This window comes from Cervus elaphus, chromosome 31 (genome assembly GCF_910594005.1).
Source record: "Cervus elaphus chromosome 31, mCerEla1.1, whole genome shotgun sequence".
Classification (NCBI taxonomy): domain Eukaryota; kingdom Metazoa; phylum Chordata; class Mammalia; order Artiodactyla; family Cervidae; genus Cervus; species Cervus elaphus.
In genome coordinates this window covers 7,481,295-7,505,734 of record NC_057845.1, presented here as the reverse complement: position 1 = coordinate 7,505,734, position 24,440 = coordinate 7,481,295, and the positions used below count along the sequence as shown (strand labels likewise).

Sequence of the window (24,440 nt, the reverse complement as noted above, 5' to 3'; positions counted from 1 at the left end):
AACACTCTACCAGATTTGATAATGGAAGACATGCACACTTATTAGCCCTTAAGCAGTGGAATGCACAAAGAATTTCCCATACAGCAGTCCTGATACCATTTCCTGGGGAAATACAAATCCATTCCTAGGGAAAGGACTTTGAGGGTCTGGAGCCCCAAAGAGATTATAAATCAAACTTAAAACCAATAAAGAACAATGAAAATATCAGATGCAAGAGTGAATGAGTTTATTAGGGGAAGCATATCTGGATTTCCATGCATTTTGTAAGAAAAGTTTATGTAATTCTGAATCAATTGTTTCAACAAAATTACAGACTTGAACTCAATATTTTGGTCATTAATTTCACTGAAAGAATTAGTCAGTCAGTCAGTGCTTGACACTAGAGAAAAGATGAGATGCTGATGGTGAGAGGGTTTAGCTAGTATTTTTGAAAGAGGCTATGAGAGTTTTAAGTAGAGACTGAAACATTTTGCTCAGAAGTTCTGGAAATTCAACAAGTTGATCTACAGAAGGTTGATCTACAAATTGGCCTATAGTAAGAAGACTGGCAGCTCCTAGAAGCCAAGTAGGCTGGGTGGTAGAACCTGGATCCACAGCTCAGGGAAGGGAAGCCATGAATTCCATAACCCAGTGGTCTGAAGACTATGGATCCACAGCCCGCTGAGGAGGAACTTCTGGATCCACAGCCCAGAGAGCAGCAGCTTCTAGATCCGTAACCCAGGGAGCAGCCTCTAATGGACCCACATCTGGGAGCACCAGAATAAGTTATCTGGAGGGGGCTGCAGAGCGTGGAGGTCCTTGGGCGGTAGCAGGACGTCTGACAGGGGTTGAACACCACACAGGTGGGCCGGCAGGTCCTGGGAGAGCAGAGGTCAGCGCTGTAGACCAGGTTGCTGGGGAAGGAGGAGCCACAGGAGGAGGCTGGGTAGCGCCGGTGGACCCCGAGGGAGCGGGAGGAGAAGTTTCCGGAGCAGCACTTGTAGGACATGTTGGCAGGAGATGTGAGATCAGCTGAGTTGCACAGAGGACACTCTCTGAGCTTCAGTGTCATGACTTGGACTTCGAGTGTGTATATATATATACTCTTGGATGCGTCACTGTGAAGATGGTCCCTCTTCCTTGCTCACCGTTTCAGACAAGCATACCTCCCTAACTTATTGCTTAAATGTATCATGTCTTCACATAATTATGCTTTAATCATGCTGATATACTTAGAAAGAAATTACTCAGTTTCTTTCCCCTGGAAATTGATGTGACTTGACTTCCAAAATTATAGGTCATCACATCTCCAAATAGCCCCTCCCCCTTCTTATCCACTGTGCAGTTATGTCCTGGTCCTACCAGGGAAACTTACATACATTTTCCTTCACTTCCAGTAGGTTATTGTTCAAAATAGTTTCATGTCTTCTTCAAAAACATATGATAAGGATTTCTCCAAATACTAACTACATTCAATGGTCTTACAAATCTATCAGTTGGAACTTTTTATTTCTAATTCATATAATTTCTAAAGAATATGAAAAATAATATGTATACATCCACATATATGTATAACTGAATCACTTTCTCTGTACACTTGAAATTAGCAGAACATTTTAAGTTATGCTTCAGTAAAAATCCATGTTAAAAAAAAAAGAAAAATTTTTAAAAAATCCATGTAATTCTTGATATCCATTAATTTGGCTTAATTAAACCAATTCATTGGCAAAATTTTCATCCTACCTTTTCTGTGATACCCTTGACTTTATCACATCTGAGTTCATGATCAGAATTAAGGGATATAGACAGACATCCTTGGTGTTCAGGCCAATAGACTGCTTTAAAAAGAATGGAAGTTTAAAACATTTCCTTAGATGATATTCTTTTAAGAAACAATAAATATAACTTTTTGAGAGAGACTTTGAATAAAAGTATTTGCTAGACTTGAACATCTTCGTTCAAGTTTTATTCGTTCAAGTTTTATTATCTGATACATCTGTCTTGTAGTAAAGTTCCAGGGAAGGTTAACATTTTCTGCAACAACTAACTTGAAATATAAGAGCTACATGAGTCTTTACCATCCTCTGATCAACCTACACATAAAAAAAATATTGTCTTAGGTTTAACAACTTTCCTTTAATAACTCAGTGTCTGAAAAAAAGTTGAAGTTTGGACCTTGATCTCCGTATACTGAGTTAAGATTCAAACACTGCAAAGATAAAAGCAAGTTCAACTTTAACCTGTCTCATATATGAATCTGCTAAGCTTTCTTACACTAAGATATAAATGCCTGATAAAGCCTTATTTACTTCTCCTAAGAATACTTGCATTGAATAGTGTCCAAGAGTAGAATTCCATGTATCCCTCGTCTTTATACATTTAAAGTATATTTGACTTTTCTAGAACAAGAAAGAGAAAAAAATCCTGTGCAATCTATACTTAGATTAATGGGTAAAAAAGAAAGAAAAGAGCTTTTTAAAATCTGGTGTGTTCCCATTTGTCTTCTTTTGAATCTAACATTTTATTTGGTTGAACTAAGGGAAATGGCATTCACAGCTGTCATTGAAAAGAAAGCTCCCTAACTACCTGAAAATTAAGTTGCTTTATTCCAAAGCACGCTGCTTCAGAGCACTTAGTTACTTTGTTTTATGATTATCTCTCCCATGCAGAATCCAAAGTGTAGCATGCATCACATGAAGTGCCCTTGTGCAATACTTAAACCATCACTCTGATTCACAGAAGTAAAATAAGCTATGCTTTATGAATGGATACCTATTAAATTTGTTAAAGATGTATGTGTCACCCTCAACACATGGGATTCCTTATTGTGCCAGCCTTTAACTTCTTTGGGATGGATAGTATTTATCTCTTTCTATGAATAGCTGGCTTCTGCTTAAAAAAAGAGATGTTCTAATATGCATATGTTCTTACTTTTCCAGGCCAGCTCTCTGTGTTTGGGAATTAAAATGAAAATGACTCAGGAATAAGTCAATTCCAATTAACATTCCCTCAACCCATTCCTAATAGGTTAACACTTTTCATTAGAGTTATTTGTGTACATTGTACAAATGCTAATTATTAACTCATAAATGCTAATAAATATGTCCCTCTGAAAGTCAGAAAAGGCAAAACAAACAAGAGTAGCTTTAATGGTTCGGAAGTACATCCTGGAACTAATAAAATACTCTGGGTGCTTTGTATACACAGGCAAATGTTTAAGAGAAGAAAAAAGTCACCCTCTGGATAAATCAGAGGGAAAATGCAATGTTGGAAAACTTTTTTTTTTTGAGAAATAGAGGAATACCAACATTACGTAGAATAGAACACATTTTAGAGTACCCACTAATCGTAAGTATCTTATGATCTGAATGACTTAAATAGTGATGGTTTTTCTAAGTATTAAAAATGACAGTCTCTTTTGCAATGTGCTTTCAGACATTTTTGAATATCTTTCCTCTACTAGGCAGTAGTAGAAAGAATGAAAATCCATGTGCTCCATCCTATACTTTTTTCGTTCCTGTTCACTTTTTCTCTGCATCCTCAAAACTGCCTTTTCTAGACCTAAAGGATCTTTGCACTGCCCCTTTGCCAAAGGGTCTTCTTCCTAACAAATAAGATGATGTTTTTAAAAAAATTTATGAAGTTTTTTATTTCTTTGTTTCCAATTTTTGTTTATCTTATTTCTTTTATTTATTTATTTTTTTATAATTTTTTGGGCCATATCAAGAGGCATATGGGATCTTATTTCCCTGACCAGAGGTGGAACCCTGGCCCCCTGCAGTGGAAAGGTAGAGTCTTAACCACTGGACAACTAGGGAAATCCCTTCACTAACATTTTACTTTCCAAACGTTCTTACCAGAGGGTGATTGCCGGTTAAGCACTATTGCTAGGTATGGGCTAAAAGACCATTTCTGAGTAAAGAACTTGAGATAAACCACTTGCTTTTCCAGAGGGCATTCTGCTTCATTGTTAGAATTCTTCTTAGTACTAGTACTCCTCTTGTATGACTACAGTTTTTTCCTGCTTCCGATGGACCCAATTTACATCTTCAGAACTGCATCATCCATAATTTTTAAATGAATTGAAAAGGCCAGGGTAGCTGGCTTCTAAAGGGTTCTGCTTACAGACCTCTCTGATTTTTTACACTTGCATTTACCCACTGAAAAACAACAAAACATCTTTAAAAAAATAAAATAATGCTAATATAACTGCCCTCTTTCAGAGGTTCATTCAAAGCAAGTTTTATTGCCTATCTTTACTTAAAAAAAGTTTTTTAAAGAGAACAAGCATCTTCTGAATCTTATTAAGCTTGATGGCTTCAAAATAGAATACATGCTCCAGTTGAACAGACACCCCGCTTGACTTACCACCATCACTTTTTATGGACATGCACGGCCACGGTTCTACCTCACTTCCCCTTGGTGCCACATTGAGCAGTGTGTGACTAACGGGGCAGAAGATGGTGATAGGTTTCACCTTGTATTTGAAGGGAAGATCAGTCCCTGGGTGCTGGATGGATCATTTAACTGGTAGAGGTGAGTGGAGGTCTTCCATCTTCAGTTTGCTTGTCAGTTAATAAACACTTCTGACTCTTTTAAGAGGATTGAAAAATATCTAACTCCTGTTTCCAAAACTTAGTTCTCAAATCTCCATCTTGAAAAATTTTAAAGATGGATATAATCTGGAAAAAAATTCTTAAGGGGCCAGAAAAAGAATCCAGTTTCATATTCAACTCTAAGTTTTTCTGTTGTTGTTTGTTTTTGTTTGAATTCAGCACAGTGAGCAAAGCAAAAGCAGAGAACAGCAGCTGGAAGCGTTCACCTACAGCAGAGCAGGGTGGAAACTCAGGCAGGGTTTCTATGTTGCAACCTTGATAATTCTTTCTTAAATAAACCTTGGTCTTTTCTCTTGAGGCCTTCAACTCACTGGCGGAGGCTTACTCATGTTATGAAAGGTAATCTGCTTTACTCAAAACCTACTGATTTACACGTTAATCACAGAAACATCTGGGTTGGTGTTTGGCAAACGACTGGACACCATATCCTAGCCAAGTGGAAACCTTAAGGTTAACCATTACAGATGGCTATTGAGGCATTCAACAATGCTTGCAAATCAAGTGTTACCAGGCATCAAAGTATTTGCAAACAATGCTTTCATTAGAAAAATGCAATTATTTGTCTCTGTACTACATCCCCTTTTTGGTAATTTAGTATTTGTTTGTTTTAGCAATACTGGTAATATGGACCCTGTGGAAGTCTCCGTATCTTTTGGTCGTCTGGATCAAGTTATATTTAAAATTTTAAGATTTAAAACCTCAACCACACTTGAAAAAAAATATGAGATTTTTGATACAAATGTTTTACAAAGGTAAAGCACCATCTGGGAAAGACAACCATATTGTTTACACATATAAGAAAGAATGCTTCAAAATATTCACAAATAAGTGCTGCTAACAGCATCTCTGACTCGATGGACATGAGTTTGAGCAAGCTATGGGAGTTGGCGATGGACAGGGAAGCCTGGTGTGCTGCAGTCCATAGGGTCTCAAAGAGTTGGACACAACTGAGTGACCCAACTGAACTGAAATGTAAACTAAATCTACATATACTCTAAACCTCATCATAATAATGAAGCCTGTGTATTTATTTACCAAAAATCACAAATTAATTTCCCATAATTTTGAAATGTTTATTTGAATAGTTTCAAAAACTCATGACTTTGAAACATGAGACTGTAAATCTTTCTTATATAGGAAGACACATTTTTTAGGATGTATTAGTACTTCCCTGGTGGCTCAGACGGTAAAGCATCTGCTTACGATGCAGGAGACCTGAGTTCAGTCCCTGGGTCGGGAAGACACCCTGGAGAAGGAAATGGCAACCCACTCCAATATTCTTGCCTGGAAAATCCCGTGAATGGAAGAACCTGGTAGGCAGTCCATGGTGTCCCAAAGAGTTGGACACAACTGAGTGACTTCACTTTCACTTTCTTTCACTTAAAGTTGAAACTATATTTGCCAATTCCTGTAGGATGTGAATTTTCAGTCACCATACTTGAAATTATTAACCTTTTAACTATGACATCACTGAAATAATTATGCTTAAGTCCCGTAAGCAGTGGGAAAGCCCTGGAGAGTTCTTTGAAACTAGAAATATACAGGAAAGCATTTTTGGTTCTTAAATTAAAAGGCAGCTAAAATAGATTTGATAGTCTAATTAACTTTTTAACACAATGCAGAATCTCAATTTTCTCTCTTAATGAAATAACACTAGCGAATGATGGCTTTCTAGGAGGTAGTCCATAGGGTCGAAAGTGAATAATACTTAATAAGCATTTTATACAGGTCAGACACTGTTCTAAGCTATTCATCTAGTGAATAAGGAATCTTATTTAACACACAGATGAGCAGAGGCTATACACCATCACAGCTTTATCTGAGTCTACACTCTTAACTGTGTACTGTCTCAGTAACAAGGAAGATGGATAAGGGAGGTGGGGAGGGTCAGGAGTAACAGTTTTGAGGCAAGGTAAAAAGTGAAGAAATATTAGAAGGACATAGTCAGAAATATAAGAATAATTTGCTGGTGGCTCCAATGGTAAAGAATCTGCCTGCAATGCAGGAGACCCAAGTTCGGTCCCTGGGTCAGAAAGATACCACGGAAAAGGAAAACGGCAACCCACTCCAATGTTCTTGCCTGAAGAATTCCTCGGACAGAGGAGCCTGGAACCCTACAGCCCAAGGTGTCGCAAAGAGCCGGACACTACTGAGTGATTAACACTTTCACTTTCAGGTTTGGGGAATGCTCAAGGTCTATTTTTTGGTTCCTCTTATCCATTCTGTTGAAAATATGTTTTAATTACACTGTAGTCTGTGTATGATGGAACCAAACCAAAAAAACCACCACCTAAGATCTGCTACAACTTCATGCCACCCTAGGCTTCAATGACACCAAAAATGTTGTATATTCCTTAAAAGAAAAAAGAAGATCTTCCATCTGATTCTCTAATCTTTTACAGATTCTCAAATCTTTCCTGAATATATTCCTTTTCTTGTGATTCAAATGAACCCATAGAGTTGAACTTCAGAACCACCTCAAATAATGGTACTCATGAAATCTTTCTAGCTTTTTTCTGACAAGATCTGCTTGGTTCAAATATATTCATCAGCTTCACATGTTTTTTTGTGTTGAACCTGAAAATTATTTTAATTTCTAATTTACATGACATAGATTATGAGCATGCAAAAGTTATAAAAGAGACAAGTTCAGGACTACTAATAATCAGAAGCAAGCTCACAGAGGAGAAAGCACAGAAACAAATACTAAGATGTTGAAAAAAAATTAATCCAAAAAGTATTTCTGGGTAAAAAGAGATAAAAAAAAAAAAAAGAAGAAGAAGAAGAAGAAGAGATATGGATTAGCATAGAGATTAGATGGAAAGGAAAGAAAGTAGAAGATTCAAAGTGTAGTAAACGAACAAATCAACAAAAAAATCAACCACTTGCCAGCAATTCTACATTTTAAAGTAATTTAATTCTCCTAAGAAATATATGCCATTATCACTCACATTTTCCAGGTATAGAAGCATATACAAATAAAATTTAGCAAATTACATAAGGCTGCATCTTATAAGTAAAAGAATTAAGTTTTAAATTCAGGTTTATTTTATTCCAAGTTCTATTCTTTTCACTTGTCATTAATTTACTCATTCACTCTATTCATTTCATTTGCTTTCATGAGTTTCTTACCCTGAATAAGTATTTCATAAGCTTTGAGAAAGCTTTGATATATAGATACATAAACAATAGAGCCAAAGAGTAAAGTCTGAATTTACTCATTTGCTCTATTTACTCATTCTCCAGGCAAGATTACTGGTAGCCATTCCCTTCTCCAAGGGATCTTCCCATCCAGGGATGGAACCCAGGTCTCCTGCATTGCAGGCAGGTTCTTTACCTTATGAGCCACCAGGAAAGCCCAAAATCTGAGTTATTAGTACCAAATCCATTCCCACATTCTCCCAAACTCTGACTCTGTTAGGAACCTGAAATATATTTCTGGATGACTTAGGTTAAATTTGGATTCTGCTTCTTTGAGATAACACTTAGGTCTCAAATGGGACAGCTAGTGCAAAAGAAAGGTCTTTCCTCAGCATATTCCTTAAGTTGTAGTCATTGCTTTACCTCACAAGGGATGAGGAAAAGCTAATTATTTTTGAGACTTCTAAAAAATATCTTGCTTGGGGCTCCAAGTTTGGATAGAGACCAAGAGAGGAAAACAGAGAGAAAAGACAGATAATTAAAATCCAACTATAACAATGACTTCAATATCTGGCACACCTGGCTTGTGAATTCTGCAGAAACTCTAGGCCTTGAAGCTACAGGGTATTCCTTAGAGGAAGCAGGATCACTGTATGTTAATACCAAATAAAACTAAGGACACACAGAGCCCACTGAAATACCTAAGTAGAAGCCTAATACTCACTTTTATGCTAATTTAAGCAAATTATCATAAAGCAGGTTTGAATTTTTCTATTCTTTTATTATATCTTAGAAAGAGATGGTTCAGAAAGTGGGTAAAATAAATTGTGTTCTGAGAAAGGGAGAGGAAGAAATGGGAGATAGAGGTAGGAGGGAAAATTGTGTGAGGCGGGAGAGGGAGAAAGAGTATTTCATAAGAATTAATTTGAAGATTTCTAGTTGCTTAGTATGAATTACTGGTGAATTAAAAAGCTCTGGTTAGTGATATAAGGTGGATTTTGAAGGTCTAATATCTTGGAAATTGATAAGCAGCTCCTGAGCTAGCAGAACTGAAATTTTCTTAGTAATAAAGTTTTAAGAAATTAGTTCTATGAGATCTTGGAAATGTGTCATGCTGACTTGTAGACCTCTGAACAAACACTCAGCAGTGGCCATGAAACTGGAAAAGGTCATTTTTCATTCCAATCCCTAATGACAATGTCAAAGAATGCTCAAACTGCCACATAATTGCACTCATTTCACACACTAGTAAAGTAATTCTCAAAATTCTCCAAGCCAGGCTTCAGCAATATGTGAACCATGAACCTCCAGATGCTCAAATTGGATTTAGAAAAGGCAAAGGAACCAGAAATCAAATTGCCAACATCTGCTGGATCATCAAAAAGCAAGAGAATTCCAGAAAAAATTCTACTTCTGCTTTATTGACTATGCCAAAGACTTTGACTGTATGGATCACCACAAACTGTGGAAAATTCTGAAAGAGATGGGAGTACTAGACCACCTGACCTGCCTCTTGAGAAATCTGTATGCAGGTCAGGAAGCAACAGTTAAAACTGGACATGGAACAACAGGCTGGTTCCAAATAGGAAAAGAAGTATGTCAAGGCTGTATATTGTCACCCTGCTTATTTAACTTATATGCAGAGGACATCATGAGAAATGCTGGGTTGGATGAAGCACAAGTTGAAACCAAGATTGCCAGGAGAAATATCAATAACCTCAGATATGCAGATGATACCACTCTTATGCCAGAAAGTGAAGAGGAACTAAAAAGTCTCTTGATGAAAGTGAAAGAGAAGAGTGAAAAAGCTGGCTTAAAACTCGACATTCAGAAAACTAAGATCATGGCATCTGGTCCCATCACTTCATGGGTAATAGATGGGGAAACAATGGAAACAGTGATAGACTTTATTTTGGGGGGCTCTAAGATCACTGCAGATGGTGAGTACAGCCATGAAATTAAAAGATGCTTGCTCCTTGGAAGAAAATTTATGACCAACCTAGACAGCATATTAAAAAGCAGAGACATTACTTTGTCTACAAAAGTCCGTCTAGTCAAGGCTATGGTTTTTCCAGTGGTCATGTATGGGTGTGAGTTGGACTATAAAGAAAGCTGAGCACCGAAGAATTGATGCTTTTGAACTGTGGTGTTGGAGAAGACTCTTGAGAGTCCCTTGGACAGCAAGGAGATCCAACCAGTCCTTCCTAAAGGAGATCAGTCCTATATAGTCATTGGAAGGACTGATGCTGAAGCTGAAACTCCAATCCTTTGGCCACCTGATGCAAAGAGCTGACTCCTTTGAAAAGACCCTGATGCTGGGGAAGATTGAAGGCAGGAGGAGAAAGGGATGACAGAGGATGAGATGGTTAGATGGCATCACCAACTCAATGGAAATGAGTTTGGGTAAACTCTGGGAGTTGTAGATGGACAGGGAGGCCTGGCGTGCTGCAGTCCATGGGGTCACAAAGAGTTGGACACGACTGTGTGACTGAACTGAACTGAACACACACTGGTTGGGAATAGGTGAACTGACCTCTCCTGGAGAAAGAGTAGGACTGTCAAGGAAGCCCTGTCGATCCCTAGAAGTGACAACGGTCCCATATCCACAGCCCAGAGACTATAAACCACAAAGTCTATAGTCGCAAGCTCATGGTCTCATCTTCTAGATAGACCAATGAGGAAAGGTGCACATAAGTGGGTGCAGGATAGCTGGAAGGTTCCCTGTGGACAGAAGAAGCTTGGCAGACACTGGGTATAGATAGTCTACTGTAGTTGCCTAGTTCTTGAGAAGCGGGGACCCCCTCCTTTGATAGTAATTCTCTCCCTATAACTTGATCATTTCTGTAAAGACTCTGTCTTCCAACAAGGTCTTATTATGAGGTATCGGAATTTATGACTTCACACTATGAATTTTGGGGGGACAGGGCACAATTCAACCCATAAGAAGAGACAAGCAACATTGAAAATAGAAAAAGAGGCACTTTACAAAGTTGATCAGATATAGTTTCAACTTTCTTGGGGTTTAATGAGAAATTAGAGTGAATTTCTCCCAAAGTTATAGACCTTTACTACTGGGTACAGTATATGAAGAAAACATTCTGGGAAAGTCCTCTCTGTTCAGTTCAGTCACTCAGTTGTGTCCAACTCTTTGTGACCCCATGGACTGCAGCACTCCAGGCTTCCCTGTCCATCACAAACTCCCAGAGCTTGCTCAAACTCATGTCCATCAAGTCGGTGATGCCATCCAACCATCTCATCCACTGTTGTGCCCTTCGATTCCTGCATTCAGTCTTTCCCAGAATCAGGATCTTTTCCAATGAGACAGCTCTTTGCATCAGATGGCCAAAATATTGGAGCTTCAGCTTCAGCATCAGTCCTTCCAATGACTGATTTCCTTTAGGATTCTCACTAATCAGTTATTTAATTAAAATGAAATTAATCTGTATAGACATGGCCGGATATGTTTTATTCATTTATTAAGAAAGATAGGTCATTTCCCATTTACAGAATGAAAGTTGCTACTTTCATGGCCAATAATCCATTAATCACCACGGAGCACAGCAAAACTCCCTACCACTGCCCACTCTCCACCATCTTGTACTGACAAAATACTATGGTCTTTAATTTCTGTTTCCTAAGGAACAAGGCAGCACAATCTCAGTTTATGAAGCAATAATCACATATCTTCAATTCTCAGCAAGTAAAACAATAAGGTCAATACTAAGAGGTCTGGTATCTCTCTTTTTAATAAACATTACTGATAATCTATTATGAAACAGAGACTGCAAAAAGAACATTATCTTTCACATCTAGATCCTTCTAATCTGATGGATTAAGACATGATGACAAGGGATTAATTTCCAAAATATATAAACAGATTAATACAAAAAAAAAACTCAATCAAAATATGGGCAGAAGACCTAAATAGGCATTTCTCCATAAAAGACACACAGATGGCCAACAGGCACATGAAAGAATGCTCAGTATCATTAATTATTAGAGAAATGCAGATCAAAGCTATAATGATGTATCACATCAGAATGCCCAACATCAGAGAGTCTGCGAGTAATAAATACCGGAGGGACTGTGGAGAAAAAGGAACCTCTCTACATTGTTGGTGGGAATGTAACTTTGTCCAGCCAACATGGAGAATAGCATGGAGGATCCTGAAATACTAAAAATAGAGTTACCTTATGATCCAGTGATCCCATTCCTGGGCATATATCTGGAGAAAACTCTAATTTGAAAAAAATACACACACCCCCATGTTCATAGCAGCATAGCACCACTATTTACAGTGGCCAAGACATAGAAATAGTCTAAATGTCCACTGGATAAAGAAGATGATGTAGCTTATATATACAATGGAATATTACTCAGCCATAAAAAGAATTGAAACAATGCCATTTGAAGGGTCATGGATAGGCCTATAAATTATCATACTAAATGAAGTATATCAGAAAGAGAAAGACAGATATCATATAATTTATATGTTAAATCCAAAAAAAGATGATACAAGTGAGTTTATTTACAAAACACAAATAGACTCATACACATGGAAAAACAAACTTATGGCTTCCAAAGGGGAAAGAGGGAGGGGACAAATTGGAAGTTTGGAATTAACATATACATGCATGCAGCTCTTTGCAACTCTATGGACAGTGACCCATCGGTTACTGAACCCTCTGTCCACAGGATTCTCCAAGCAAAAATATTAGAATGGATTGCTATGTCCTCCTCCAGGGGAACTTCCAGACACAGGGATCAAACCTGCTCCTCTTATGTCTCCTGCATTGGCAGCTGGGTTCTTTACCACTAGCGCCACCTGGGAAGCCCAAAATATACATGCTGCTGAATATAAAATAGATGAACAAAAATACCTGCACAGTAGCATGGGGAACTATATTTAGTATCAAGATACTAAATCTGAAACAGATCATATATGAAAGTGAAAGTCACTCGGTTATGTCTGACTCTTTGCAATGCCATGGACTATACAGTCCATGGAATTCTCCAGGCCAGAATACTGGAGTGGTAGCCTTTCCCTTCTTCAGGGGATCTTCCCAACCCAGGGATTGAACCCAGGTCTCCCACATTGCAGGCAGTTTCTTTACCAGTTGAGCATAAAGAAAACCCATATGTGTGTGTGTGTGTGTGTGTGTGTGTGTGTGTAACTTAATGACTTTATTGTACACCTGAAAGTAACACACCTTTTAAACTAACTATACTTCAATTTTTAAAAGTTATTGAAATGAAAAAAATCATGATGTTCAGACCTGAAGCTTCCTAAAGCATTCTGTCAGAAGTGGACCATTGCTTTGAAAACCAGATTATGCACAGTTATGAGCTCAGGTTTTCAGGGCCACAGTTGTAAGTCATCTTGAAATTGTTTGCCTTTGGAAATACTCTATTAAAAAGGCATTATTACACTGAGATTTCAGCGTTTAAAATGAGTGCTGGAAAATTTTCATTTAATTATTTCTATTCTAAAATTAAATAAAATAGTAATAAAGCTAATTAAACATCAAGCTTTTTAAGAGAAATGAGTAGAAATTCTTAACTCTTCCTGAAAATAAGCATAAAGCATGGTTCTAATCAACCAATGAAATGAATAGATTTCCATGAGAGTATTTGGTTTGCTATTGTTCAGTCCCCAAGTTGTGTCCAACTCTTTGTGACTCCATGGATTTCCCTGTTCTCCATTGTCTCCTGGAGTTTGCTCAAACTCCACTGAGTCAGTGATGTCAAACAACCATCTCATCCTCTGTCGTCCCCTTCTCCTCCTGCCCTCAATCTTTCCCAGCACCAGGGTCTTTTCCAGTGACTCAGCCCTTCACATCAGGTGGCCACAGTATTTGAAGTTTCAGCATCAGAGTTGAATATTCAGGGTTGATTTCCTTTAGGTTGAATATTCAGGTTGATTAATTTCCTTTAGGGAATGATTTGATATCCTTGCTGAGAGTGTTACCAATATGGAAAGCTAAACCAAGATGAATAGCAAATGAAAAACAAGTAAGGGGAAAAAAGAATGAAAAGAAGGCAAAAGTAAGAGATGGATGGTTGCTGGGGTCCAGCCTCAGCAGCGTCGGCAAGAAAGAGAGAGAGAGAGAGAGAGACCAGACTGGGGGTCTGTAGTAGAGTCTGGCCAATCTTTTATTTTTTTTAACCGTAGCTTTTATATTCTAAGTTAGTACATTTTTAAGGGGAAGATAGTTTAATATTACATCGCTCATCCTTCACGAAACCACGGTGTTTTCTGCATACTTCTTTGTGAGAGTCTTGTAAATTATCTTCTGGCCTTGGGGTCTATTGACATTTTATGACCTAGGTGAATGCAAAGCTGTTTTCCGTAATCTATTCTTTAATGAACACAAAGGTCAGTCCTTTTGCAGAAATTATCAGTTAAATTTATCTAAAAGGTTTACCACACAAAGACTCTGCAGCTCCAGTGAGGCAGCCCCTGTTTAGCATTCCTGGTTAAAATTAACAATTCTAAACTCTTATTTTTCTAAATCTTTAACTATAACCACTTTTAGAATAATATTTTTATGTTCTCTAATAGGGCTTCCTCACCGCTGAAGGGCTCTGTGCCTATTAGGGTCTTTATGTGATCAGGTTCTTTATGCTGTTTATGATTAAGGTGTCGTGAGCAGTCATGTGCCTTAGTACGCATTTGCCAAGCAGGCTAGAATGCCAGCAAAGGGGTCTAAATTGAAACACTCCTTTCATCCTGGAAAATCTTATGGGATACCACCGTCCAGCAGACATATTAATTAAAGTTCTAAGTTGATTCTGTTTGGAAAGAGATCGGGGAAGGCCTTCTACCCATGTCACAGAAATTAGGGAGTAGTCTAATATAGCAAGCATCAGAAAGACAGAGATCATCTTTAAGATGAGTGCCAGCGCAGCTTTTCGAAATCCCTGAAGTCCTGATCTGCCTTGCTTGTCAGGTTTCCTCCTCACGACCTTGTCATGGGTGGGATCTAGTGTGCTGGCTCCCGGCAGATGGTGATGAGAAAAAAAAAAAAGGGAAGTGATAGAAAAATAATAAAAGAAGCAAAACAGCCTGTGAGTGAAACACTAACTTAATAAGTTAGGAAGTCATTTATAACGGGTTTTGAACTTCTGATTCGTACCATAAAGGTTTAAAATAGTGCTTTCTGCATGGGATTGCAATTGCAGTGAATATTCCGGATTGATTTCTTTTAGAATTGAGTGATTTAATCTCCTTGCTGTCCAAGGGACTCTCAAGAGTCTCCTCCAGGACCACAGTTTGAAAGCATCAATTCTTCAGTGCTCAGTCTTCTTTATGGTCCACCTCTCCCATCCATACCTGACTACTGGAAAAAACAGAGATTTGACTATATGGACACTTGTTGGCAGTGATTTCTCTGTTTATTAACATGCTGTCTAGGTTTGTCATAGCTTTCCTTCCAAGGAGCTTTTCCTTCTTTTAACTTCATGGCTGCAGTCATGGTCTGAAGTGATTTTGGAGCCCAAGAAAATAAAGTCTGTCACTGTTTCCATTTTTTCCCCTTTATTTGCCATGAAGTGATGGAACCAGAAGCCATGATCTTCATTTTTTTAATGTTGAATTTTAAGCCAGGTTTTTCACTCTCTCCTCTTTTACCCTCATCAAGAGGCTCTTTAGTTCTTTTTCACTTTCTGCCATTAGAGTATTATCATCTGCTTATCTGAGGCTGTTGATATTTCTCCTGGCAATCTTGATTCCAGCTTGTGAGTCATCCAGTCCATCATTTTGCATGATGTACTCTGCATGGAAGTTAAATAAGTAGGATGACAATATATAGTGTTTATGTACTTCTTTTCTAAATTCGAACCAGTCTGTTGTGCCATGTTTGGTTCTGTTGCTTCTTGACTTGCATACAGATTTCTCTGGAGACAAACATGGTAGTCTGCTATTTCCATCTCCTTAAGAATTTGCCACAGTTTGTTGTGATCCACATAGTCAAAGGTTTTAGCATAATCAATGAAGCAGAAGTAGATGTAATATAACTCAGCCATAAAAATAATGAAATGATGCCTTTTGTAGCAAGATAAGTGGACCTAGAGATTATTACACTAAGTGAAGTAGGCTAGAGAAAGACAAATGTTACATGATATCACTGATATGTGGAATCTAAGAAATAATACAAATAAACTTATTTACAAAACATACTTAGACTCACAGACATAGAAAGAAAATGTATGGCTATCAAAGCCCCTTTTGGAGGAATAAATTGGGAATTTGGCATTAACTGATACACATTGCTATGTATAAAACAAATAAACAACAAGGGCCTACTCTATAGAACAGGTAAGTATATTCAGTTTCTTGTAATAACCTATAATGGAAAAGAATCTGAAAAAATATATACATGCAACTTTGCTGTATACCGGAAACTAACACATTGTTAAATTAACTATATTCCAATAATTAAAAAAAAAATTCTGAGTGACCAAGCATACTGTATTCCATAATACCTTATATGTTTGTTTGTTTTATTTAAATTTCATGTTTTTTGAAATACTCAAATCTTGGTGTTAGGATAAGTTTAAAAGTCAGTATAAAAAAAGAACAAGAAAGGATGAAGGAACCTTGTGCTCAATTCCAGGACTAAATAGGCTAAATTATGTTTTGTGCTGTACTTAGCTCAGTTGTGTCTGATTCTTTGTGACCCCATGGAATGTACCCTGCCAGGCTTCACTGTCCATGGGATTCTCCAGGCAAGAATACTGGAAGGGGTTGCCATGCTCTCCTTCAGGGCATCTTCCCACCCTAGGAATTGAACCCAGGTCTTCCACATTGGAGGCAAATTCTTTACCATTTGAGCCGCCAGGGAAGCCCAAACTATGCCTTACAGCTCTTTAACTACTTTTATCAAAACCTCGGTCTACTTTGTCGAGGACAGAACTCCAGGCACCAGCAATGTTGCCAGATGCAACAATTTTTGCATCATAGAATTTGAGCACTGAAATGAGAAAATGAGTAAACTGAATTAAGCAGTTTACACTGCAAATTGAGCAAGAAAACAAAAAGAAAGACCCTAAATTAGAGATTTCTCTAATTAGAGCTCTCTCCAGTTGCCTCCAACAGACATTGGGGTACCATGAGGGTGCTCAGTCATGTCCAACTCTTTATAATCCCATGGATTGCAGCCCTGTGGGCTCCTCTGTCCATGGAATTTTCCAGGCAAGATTACTGGAGCAGGCTGCCATTTCCTACTCCAGGGAATCTTCCCAACCCAAGGATCAAACCTCCATCTTGGTCTCTACTATGTCCACTGCTGTACTTAACTGACCTATCACTACAAGACCAGTCCACTCCAGAGAAAATAGGGCTCCATTCTTGTCTAGGCATCTGTCTAGTTAGAAGGGTGGACTGCCTAGGAAACAAAAAATCTCAAGTAATCCTCCACTTTTAAACCTTGAAAATCCAGAAACACCTTGGAATAAACTCTTACTCTTTAGCATCCTTTTTTCTGCTCTCCTCACTATTCTATACCCATATTCTCCCCAACCTGCCTACCCCATCTCTGCAGATGAAGAGGGTTCACGAACAGAAAGCTAATTCAATCATATGTTTCCTTCCTGAGGTTAGATGAATAAAGACAGAGGAAATATGGAGCTGCCTTCTGTATGCCACTCGTCCTGCCTTCAATCAGTAAAGACTTTGGGAAGAAAGAAATGAGGCAGGAGATGGTGATGCCTCTGATTAGGAAGAGGCCAATATCCTCAAAGTGGCAGGAGAGGAAACTTACTCAAACACACATCTTCCAGCATTTTCTCTTTTTGCTGCCTCACTACTTTCCAAGCCAAAGACTTGGCATTAACTGGATAAATCCAAGCCCCCAGGTCTTATATGACCATAAATTCTGAGTTAAAAAACTTCCAAATCTGTTAATAGGTACTGTCAACCTTCCCTCAGCTACCCAATCAAGGAAAAACAAAAAGTAGCTAGTAATTGTACAATTTTTTTATGCTTTATTTCATTTAAGATATCTGCCATCTGAATTCTCTTTTCAGTCAATCGACATATATTTATGGAGTACTTACTATATGCCATGGACTGTTTCAGTTTCACTCATATTCTCAATATGCCAATCATCTGATTTTTAACTAAAACCTCATTTTTATTCTGCCTCCCAAATGTAGCCATGTCTGTCAAAATTGCTGCTTTCTCCCATATTTATAGTGAGTCATTACTAGTCACCATGAGGCCATCTGCTGAAAGCCACTGAGTAGCAACATGCAGCTTTTGTTTAATCCCTAAGATGCTGCATTCTGCAGGAAGGATAGTCATGCTACTAAATCCATCTTCAGCATTCCTAAACAACAGCATATATAACAGCTATTATATTTCTGCAGTAGCAAGAAGGGAAACAGCATATTATTAGCAGGAACTGTCCATTACAATAGACTTATGATGTTATAAACAGAAAATAGATTTCCTTTTTTTCTCTTTTTAATATTGTGCTTTACGTTCTTGGAAATGCAATTCTTGTACAAAAGTGGTTACACTTGTCAGGCATACCGCACGATTTCACCCAGCGATAAGCATCTCCTATGGGCAGCTGGCTAAAAGTTAAACCTTTAATTTAACAGTGTTGGTGCATCACGATCACAAGTGGAGTGGCCAGGAAAGGAGTTCAATCACTTGAGATTTTAAAAAATTATTAGTTTCAGGTTGGTTTGTTGTGTATTCAGCATTAAGATTTAAGTCTTTACCCAGTATGTAAAATCCTGCTGACATATAAAGTCAGAGGATCACAGACATAAGTGAGGTGGTTTAACTGACTTGTGATCTGTTCCATAACTGAATATTCTAGCCCAAGAGCACAGATACACGATATTTTCCTGTTAAACACAGGAGAATATCCTTCACAATTTGTTTACACAAACAATTTTTTTTAATTCTTATTTTATAATAGAGTACAGTTGATTAATAATGTGTTAGTTTCAGGTGTATGGGAAAGTGGTTCAGTTATACACACACATGTATCTATTCTTTTTCAAATTCTTTTCCCATTTAGGTCATCACAGAGTGTTGACTAGAGTGTCCCGTGCTATAGAGCAGGTCTTTGTTGGCTATCTATTTCACATACAGCTGTGTGTACATGTCAATCCCAAATTCTTAATCTACCCCTCTTTCCCACCTTTCCCCCCCCCATACCCTCCCCCCCACCAGTCCTCATATTTAGTCGCTCAGTCTTGTGACCTCATGGACTGTAGCCAGGCTCCTCTGTCCGTGGAATTTTCCAGGCAAGAATATTGGAGTGGGTTGCCATTTCCTACTCCATCCTCCATCCCCACCCCCCCACAATTGTCCTCTGAAGTCTTGAGTCTGTTTCTGTTTTGAGCTCATTTGTATAATTTTTTTAATCTCTAAGTCGTCCCTCATTCTCCTATTTATACTAGCATTAACAGGATAAAAGCAGTGCCGGCTCTATGATTAATGGTAACTGAAATTACTGGGTGTTCAGAGACTTAGGGATCTAGTGGACACATCCTCCATATGAATGGAGCAGCTTGTGTTCAGCTCCAGGCAATGGCAAGAGAGGGGCCCAGGTATAACCAGATCTTCAGAAATTTTGAAAGTCATAAGTCCACATTCTGTGTAATCTTTTGATTTTTAAATATTGACAACTAGTTTGTGTGGCAACCCCGCACTAGTGCAGTAAACACATTTATGTGGGTTTGTTTATGAAAACTTTGAAACTAGAATACTTGACTAGTATCTGTTTCAAAATGGAATAGGCATTTTCAGACAACTAAAAGTTTAGACAACTTGTCACTAGCCTTCCAGCTATAAATATATATAATTAATAGCTATACATGGTCAAAACCAAAGTGATCCTGTGGGTTCAGTGGCTCAGTTGTGTCCAACTCTGTGACCTGATGAACTGCAGCCCTCCAGGTTCCTCTGTCCATGCGATTTTCCAGACAAGAATACTGGAGTGGATTGCCATGTCCTTCTCCAGAGGAACCTTGCCCACCCAGGGATCAAAACAGCATCTCCTGCATCGGCAGGCAAATTCTTTACTGCTAAGCCACCAGGGAAGCCCTATGGTACAACAAAAAGATGTGAGAAGGAAGGAAGGGTAAACAAAAAAATATTCCCCGGTGGCTCAGTGGTAAAGAATCTATCTGCCGTGCAGGAGACCCAAGTTCAGTCCTTGTGTTGGGAAGATCCCCTGGAGGAGGAAACAGCAACCCACTCCAATATTCTTGCCTGGGAAATCCCAATCCATGGAATCTCAAGAGTGAGACTTGACAACTAAACAAAAACAACAACAAATATATAATCAAATATTGCCTATGGCAACATAGGGAAACACATACAATATGAATAGAATATGAGTAAGCATACACAAAATGAAAATAGTGAAATCATAACACATGAATTGGGATAAGGATAAATGGGTTTCCCACATTTTGTATTGTACAAAAACAGTAAAAGTATTAATTAGCAAATCAACAATTGCCTGTGGTCCCTAAGGTAGTACTGTTCCATAGAACTTTTCTTGATGCTGAAATATTTTTTACTAGCAATTTCCAATGTTAGGTATCCATTAATCACATATTATCTGCTGTGCACTTGGAATGTGGTGAATACAACTGAGGAACTGAAATTTAATATAATTTATAGAAATTGAGCTTGAAACATATGACTAGAGGCTACTCTAATGGATAGTGTGCCTTTACGGTAACATTTGAATGACTAATAATGTGTATCATCCTGGAAGTCTGACAGAATGACTGTCAAGAAATATCTTGCTTAATATATTCAATTAAAAAAAAGGCTTCTCATATAGCAAACTTTGAGACTAATAAAGTGGCCCTAGTATTGTTTTTGTTTGTTTGTTTCTTTTCCTGGATATATCTTTTACTTTTTCCTTTTCTGTTTTCTTATAGTTAAGAAAATCTAGTTTAGGTAGAAAATAAATTTCATTTTCAGTTCAGTTTTATATATGGACTATTTTGTCACGTGATATTTAAGTATACATACAGTCAGATTTCTACCTATGTATTTACTATTTTGTTGCTATCTGGTCCATCTTTAAATTTCTTTATGTCTCCTTTCATACTTTTGGGGCATAATAAAATGGTTTAATGCCATAATTTTATTCTTTTGTTATTTTTTCCAAACTTTTAATTTTAAGCAGTATCTTAGATTTTAGTGATCATTCTTAAATTTATTAGTTTACTCCCACTTACAGATTAAGAATTTTGTTAGAATTGTGCACAATGTGTATTTACACATAATTCACTCATATTTAGTCCTCTTTTATGCTCCTGCATGCAATTCCAAATTTTCTCTTGTGATTATTGTCTTTTTAATTTGTTCATTTTGGGCTTACCTGATATGGAAAACTGTAAAAAGAACCTATTTGGTTATTTTACAGTAGAAAAATAATTTTAAAGAAATAGAGTAAATAAAAAGTATGTTTTACAGTGAAAAAGAAAATTGTATGAAATCTGAAAGTAAAAATGTTCAGAAAGTATTGCTTGATTGGCGTTGTTCTAGAAGAGAAAGATCTCTAGAAAATTTTAAATACGGAAGACAAGAGGGACAATCTGTATACATTAAACTTTTCAATTTTCCCTTTCCAAAGAATTTGAGAACCAAATGTATATAAAAACAATTTTAGGCAATGAAATAAGTTTAGAGAAAGAAACTTATTGATGGCAAATAGAGTGTCTATACCACTGACAAAGAAAGACTATTAATATTTACTTCATCTTAATCCCTGCCCTTAGAGCTAAGCATCCCCAGGTGATACACAGTCAAATGCACGGAGGATCTCCAACCATTGAGAAGAGTAGGGTATTTTCTGGCAGTGATGGCATTAAAGGCAGGTAGTCATAGAATTTCTGACTTAGGAACACGTCATCAGCTTAGTCCTTTAACAATGTGGTGAATTTACCCACGAATATGAGATGAAAGGAATTTTTCATCTGCAATTACAGAAAACATTATTGAATTACACATTTGGAGATGAACGATTACAAGCATGAGAAAGGTGACTGTGAAGAATGCCACACCCATGGCTCAGTATAAAAGCGCCCCAGCCCGGGAGGTGACGTTAAACCTCAGAATCTTCTAGTCCTTCACCTGAGCTCACATCACCTGCGAAGATGTCCTACACCTGCTGTTCCAGAAACTTCTCCTCCCGCTCCCTCGGGGACCACCTGCGCTATTCAGGCGCCTCCTGTGGCCCCTCCTTCCCCAGCAACCTGGTCTACGGCGCTGACCTCTGCCCTCGCAGCTCCTGCCAGCTGGGCTCCTCTCTCTACAGCCAGGAGACCTGCTGTGAGCCCATCAGGACCCAGACGTTCCGTGTGGTGTCCCGTCCCTGCCAGACGTCCTGCCGCCGCCCGAGGACCCCCACGTTCTCCAGTCCCTGCCAGACGACTCTCCCTGGGTCTCTGGGCTTCAGGTCCAGCAGCTGCAGCTCCCTCAGCTCTGGATCCAGAAGCTGCTACGCAGTGGGCTGTGGACCCCGTGGCTTCAGACGCCTGGGCTATGGCATCTGTGGCTTCCCTTCCCTGGGCTGTGGATCCGGATTCTGCCGTCCAACCTTTGCCTCCAGGAGTTGCCACTCTTCTTGTTACAGGCCAACCTGTGGGTCTGTCTTCTGTTGATCAGCTTGTGAAGAGTTCAGATGTTTTGAGCAATGTGTCCAATCTCTGAACAGAGCTTCTATCATCTTCATGATCTTCAGGAAGATTAAGGACTTATCACATTTTTCCCAGTCATAAATTACTGACCAAAAATGGTCTGCCACACATATTTAATGATTAATTTTATTGATTGATTTACTGAATGCATTAATGGAGTTAGTAAAATGAATGCAATATATTGCTAGATCAATTAATGAAATTTATGTTAAGAAACGAATTAATGTTAATGAGTTAATGGAATCCTTGTTCATGTATTCACAGAATACATAAAAGCCTAAATAAATATAACAAACTCATTCAATCTGGCTTCTAAATATGATGCTAATTTTATTGTTAGTTTTAACTGGTTAAGTTTTGTTTTTTTTTCTTCCTTTTGCTTTTTTATGGAGGAATATTTAGGTTTAAGTTTACTATACCTTTGAAAGCCAACTTTGGAAACCCAGTACTGACAGATTTGAACTAATTTATTGTGAGCTTTGGGGCTTACCCAGTGGCTCAGTGGTAAAAAAAATCTGCCTACAATCAGGAAATGCAGTTTCGATCCCTGGGTTAGGAGGATCCCCTGGAGGAGGGCATGGAAACCCATTCCAGTATTCTTGTCTGGAGAAGCCCATGAACAGAGAAGCCTGGAGGGCTAGATCCCATGGGGTCCCTAAGAGTCGGACACAACTGAAGCTACTGAGCATACACATCATGGGCTTTAAATATTTTCCTTCAAAACTTCTGCTTTCTGGAATCCTTATATGGCATACATAGACTTCATGTGCATAAAATCTCAGGAATGGCATAAAACACATTTTCTTCAAAAGATGCGGGGCATTGATGTTTGTTGACTGAAGGAGGAAGCAAGGAACTTGGAAAATACAACCATTGGGGAAATTTTTAGATTATATAGGAAATTTTGTACATTACTTTAAAGAGCTTTCTTTGATTCAATCCATGTTGGATGGCAAAAAATCCCTTATTCCTTCATCTCACCTAAACTGTTATATGTAATTTATTTCTTCACAGGTGGGAGGAGGAAGTCAATTACCTTTGTTGAGAATTAATTATGTTCATGAGATGTAGAGTCTCACCTTTCTGTATCCAAAATCCAACTAAACATGGCTGGAAAAACACAAGCCTTTCATTTTGGAAATTATTGCTTCATTCATATCTTATCATATATTTACACACTTCTTGACTTTATGTTGCCATTCTGGTATTTTATAGATTAAATGCTTCAGAAAACAACATGATGTAAAAATAGATAACATGCTGATGCGGTCTAAAGCTAATAACAAAAAGACAGTATCTTTATACAGAGATAAAGAGAAATGTTCAATAAATTTTCCCTTTCATTGTTTTTCAGGTCTCTATAAGGATCACGAGAAACACATTTTATGAACTAGTAATTTTATACATAAGGAAATGAGGACTCAAAGCAGATCAAGGATTCACTGTAGGTCCCAGTCTTACAATGAAACCAAGGTTCAAGACTTTATGATAAATGACTAACTTAAGAAGTAAAGACATAAGCAATTTGGGATGGAATAAGGAGAACTTTGAGAAGATGAAATAAAATGAACAAAGCAGAGAAGTACAAATGTACTTGTGTTTAGGGAATTATTGAAAATCAAGTTACAGTTTGTATGGATTAGTAATGGAAAATCAGGCTACAAATATTTAATAGGTCTGTTTCACGTCATTGTTTTGGACATCCTGAATTTTGGATCACATTAGTCTTAGGATTCATCTCTAAACAGTATATATATATATATACTGATATACATATATGTTATACATATAAACAGTATATGTTTATATACTGTTGAGATAGCTTTCTGCTTGGTCATTTTCATTCTATTTTCTATATTTGTTTAAACAATCTTAAATACTTTAAAAAATAAAGCTTTTGCCAAATATTGTGTAAAGTGGTATATTACTATATTTCCTCATTTTATATAAATATGTTCCTATTAATATATAACACAATATAATAATATAAAATACATAATAAACAGTTAAAGTCTTAAATTC

General features: G+C 37.7%; 2 protein-coding genes across 2 annotated transcripts; one reads left to right on the top strand and one right to left on the bottom strand.

The window, feature by feature from the left end:
• Nucleotides 1-230: 230 nt before the first annotated feature.
• Nucleotides 231-1,015, bottom strand: LOC122687511 (keratin-associated protein 13-2-like). The gene has a single exon (XM_043893039.1). The coding sequence runs from the start codon at nucleotides 986-988 to the stop codon at nucleotides 491-493; it is 498 nt and encodes a 165-aa protein (XP_043748974.1). The 5' UTR covers nucleotides 989-1,015; the 3' UTR covers nucleotides 231-490.
• Nucleotides 1,016-21,852: 20,837 nt separating this feature from the next.
• LOC122687456 (keratin-associated protein 13-1-like) lies at nucleotides 21,853-22,694 on the top strand. Its single transcript, XM_043892982.1, has one exon. The coding sequence runs from the start codon at nucleotides 21,876-21,878 to the stop codon at nucleotides 22,380-22,382; it is 507 nt and encodes a 168-aa protein (XP_043748917.1). The 5' UTR covers nucleotides 21,853-21,875; the 3' UTR covers nucleotides 22,383-22,694.
• The last annotated feature ends 1,746 nt before the right edge of the window (nucleotides 22,695-24,440 follow it).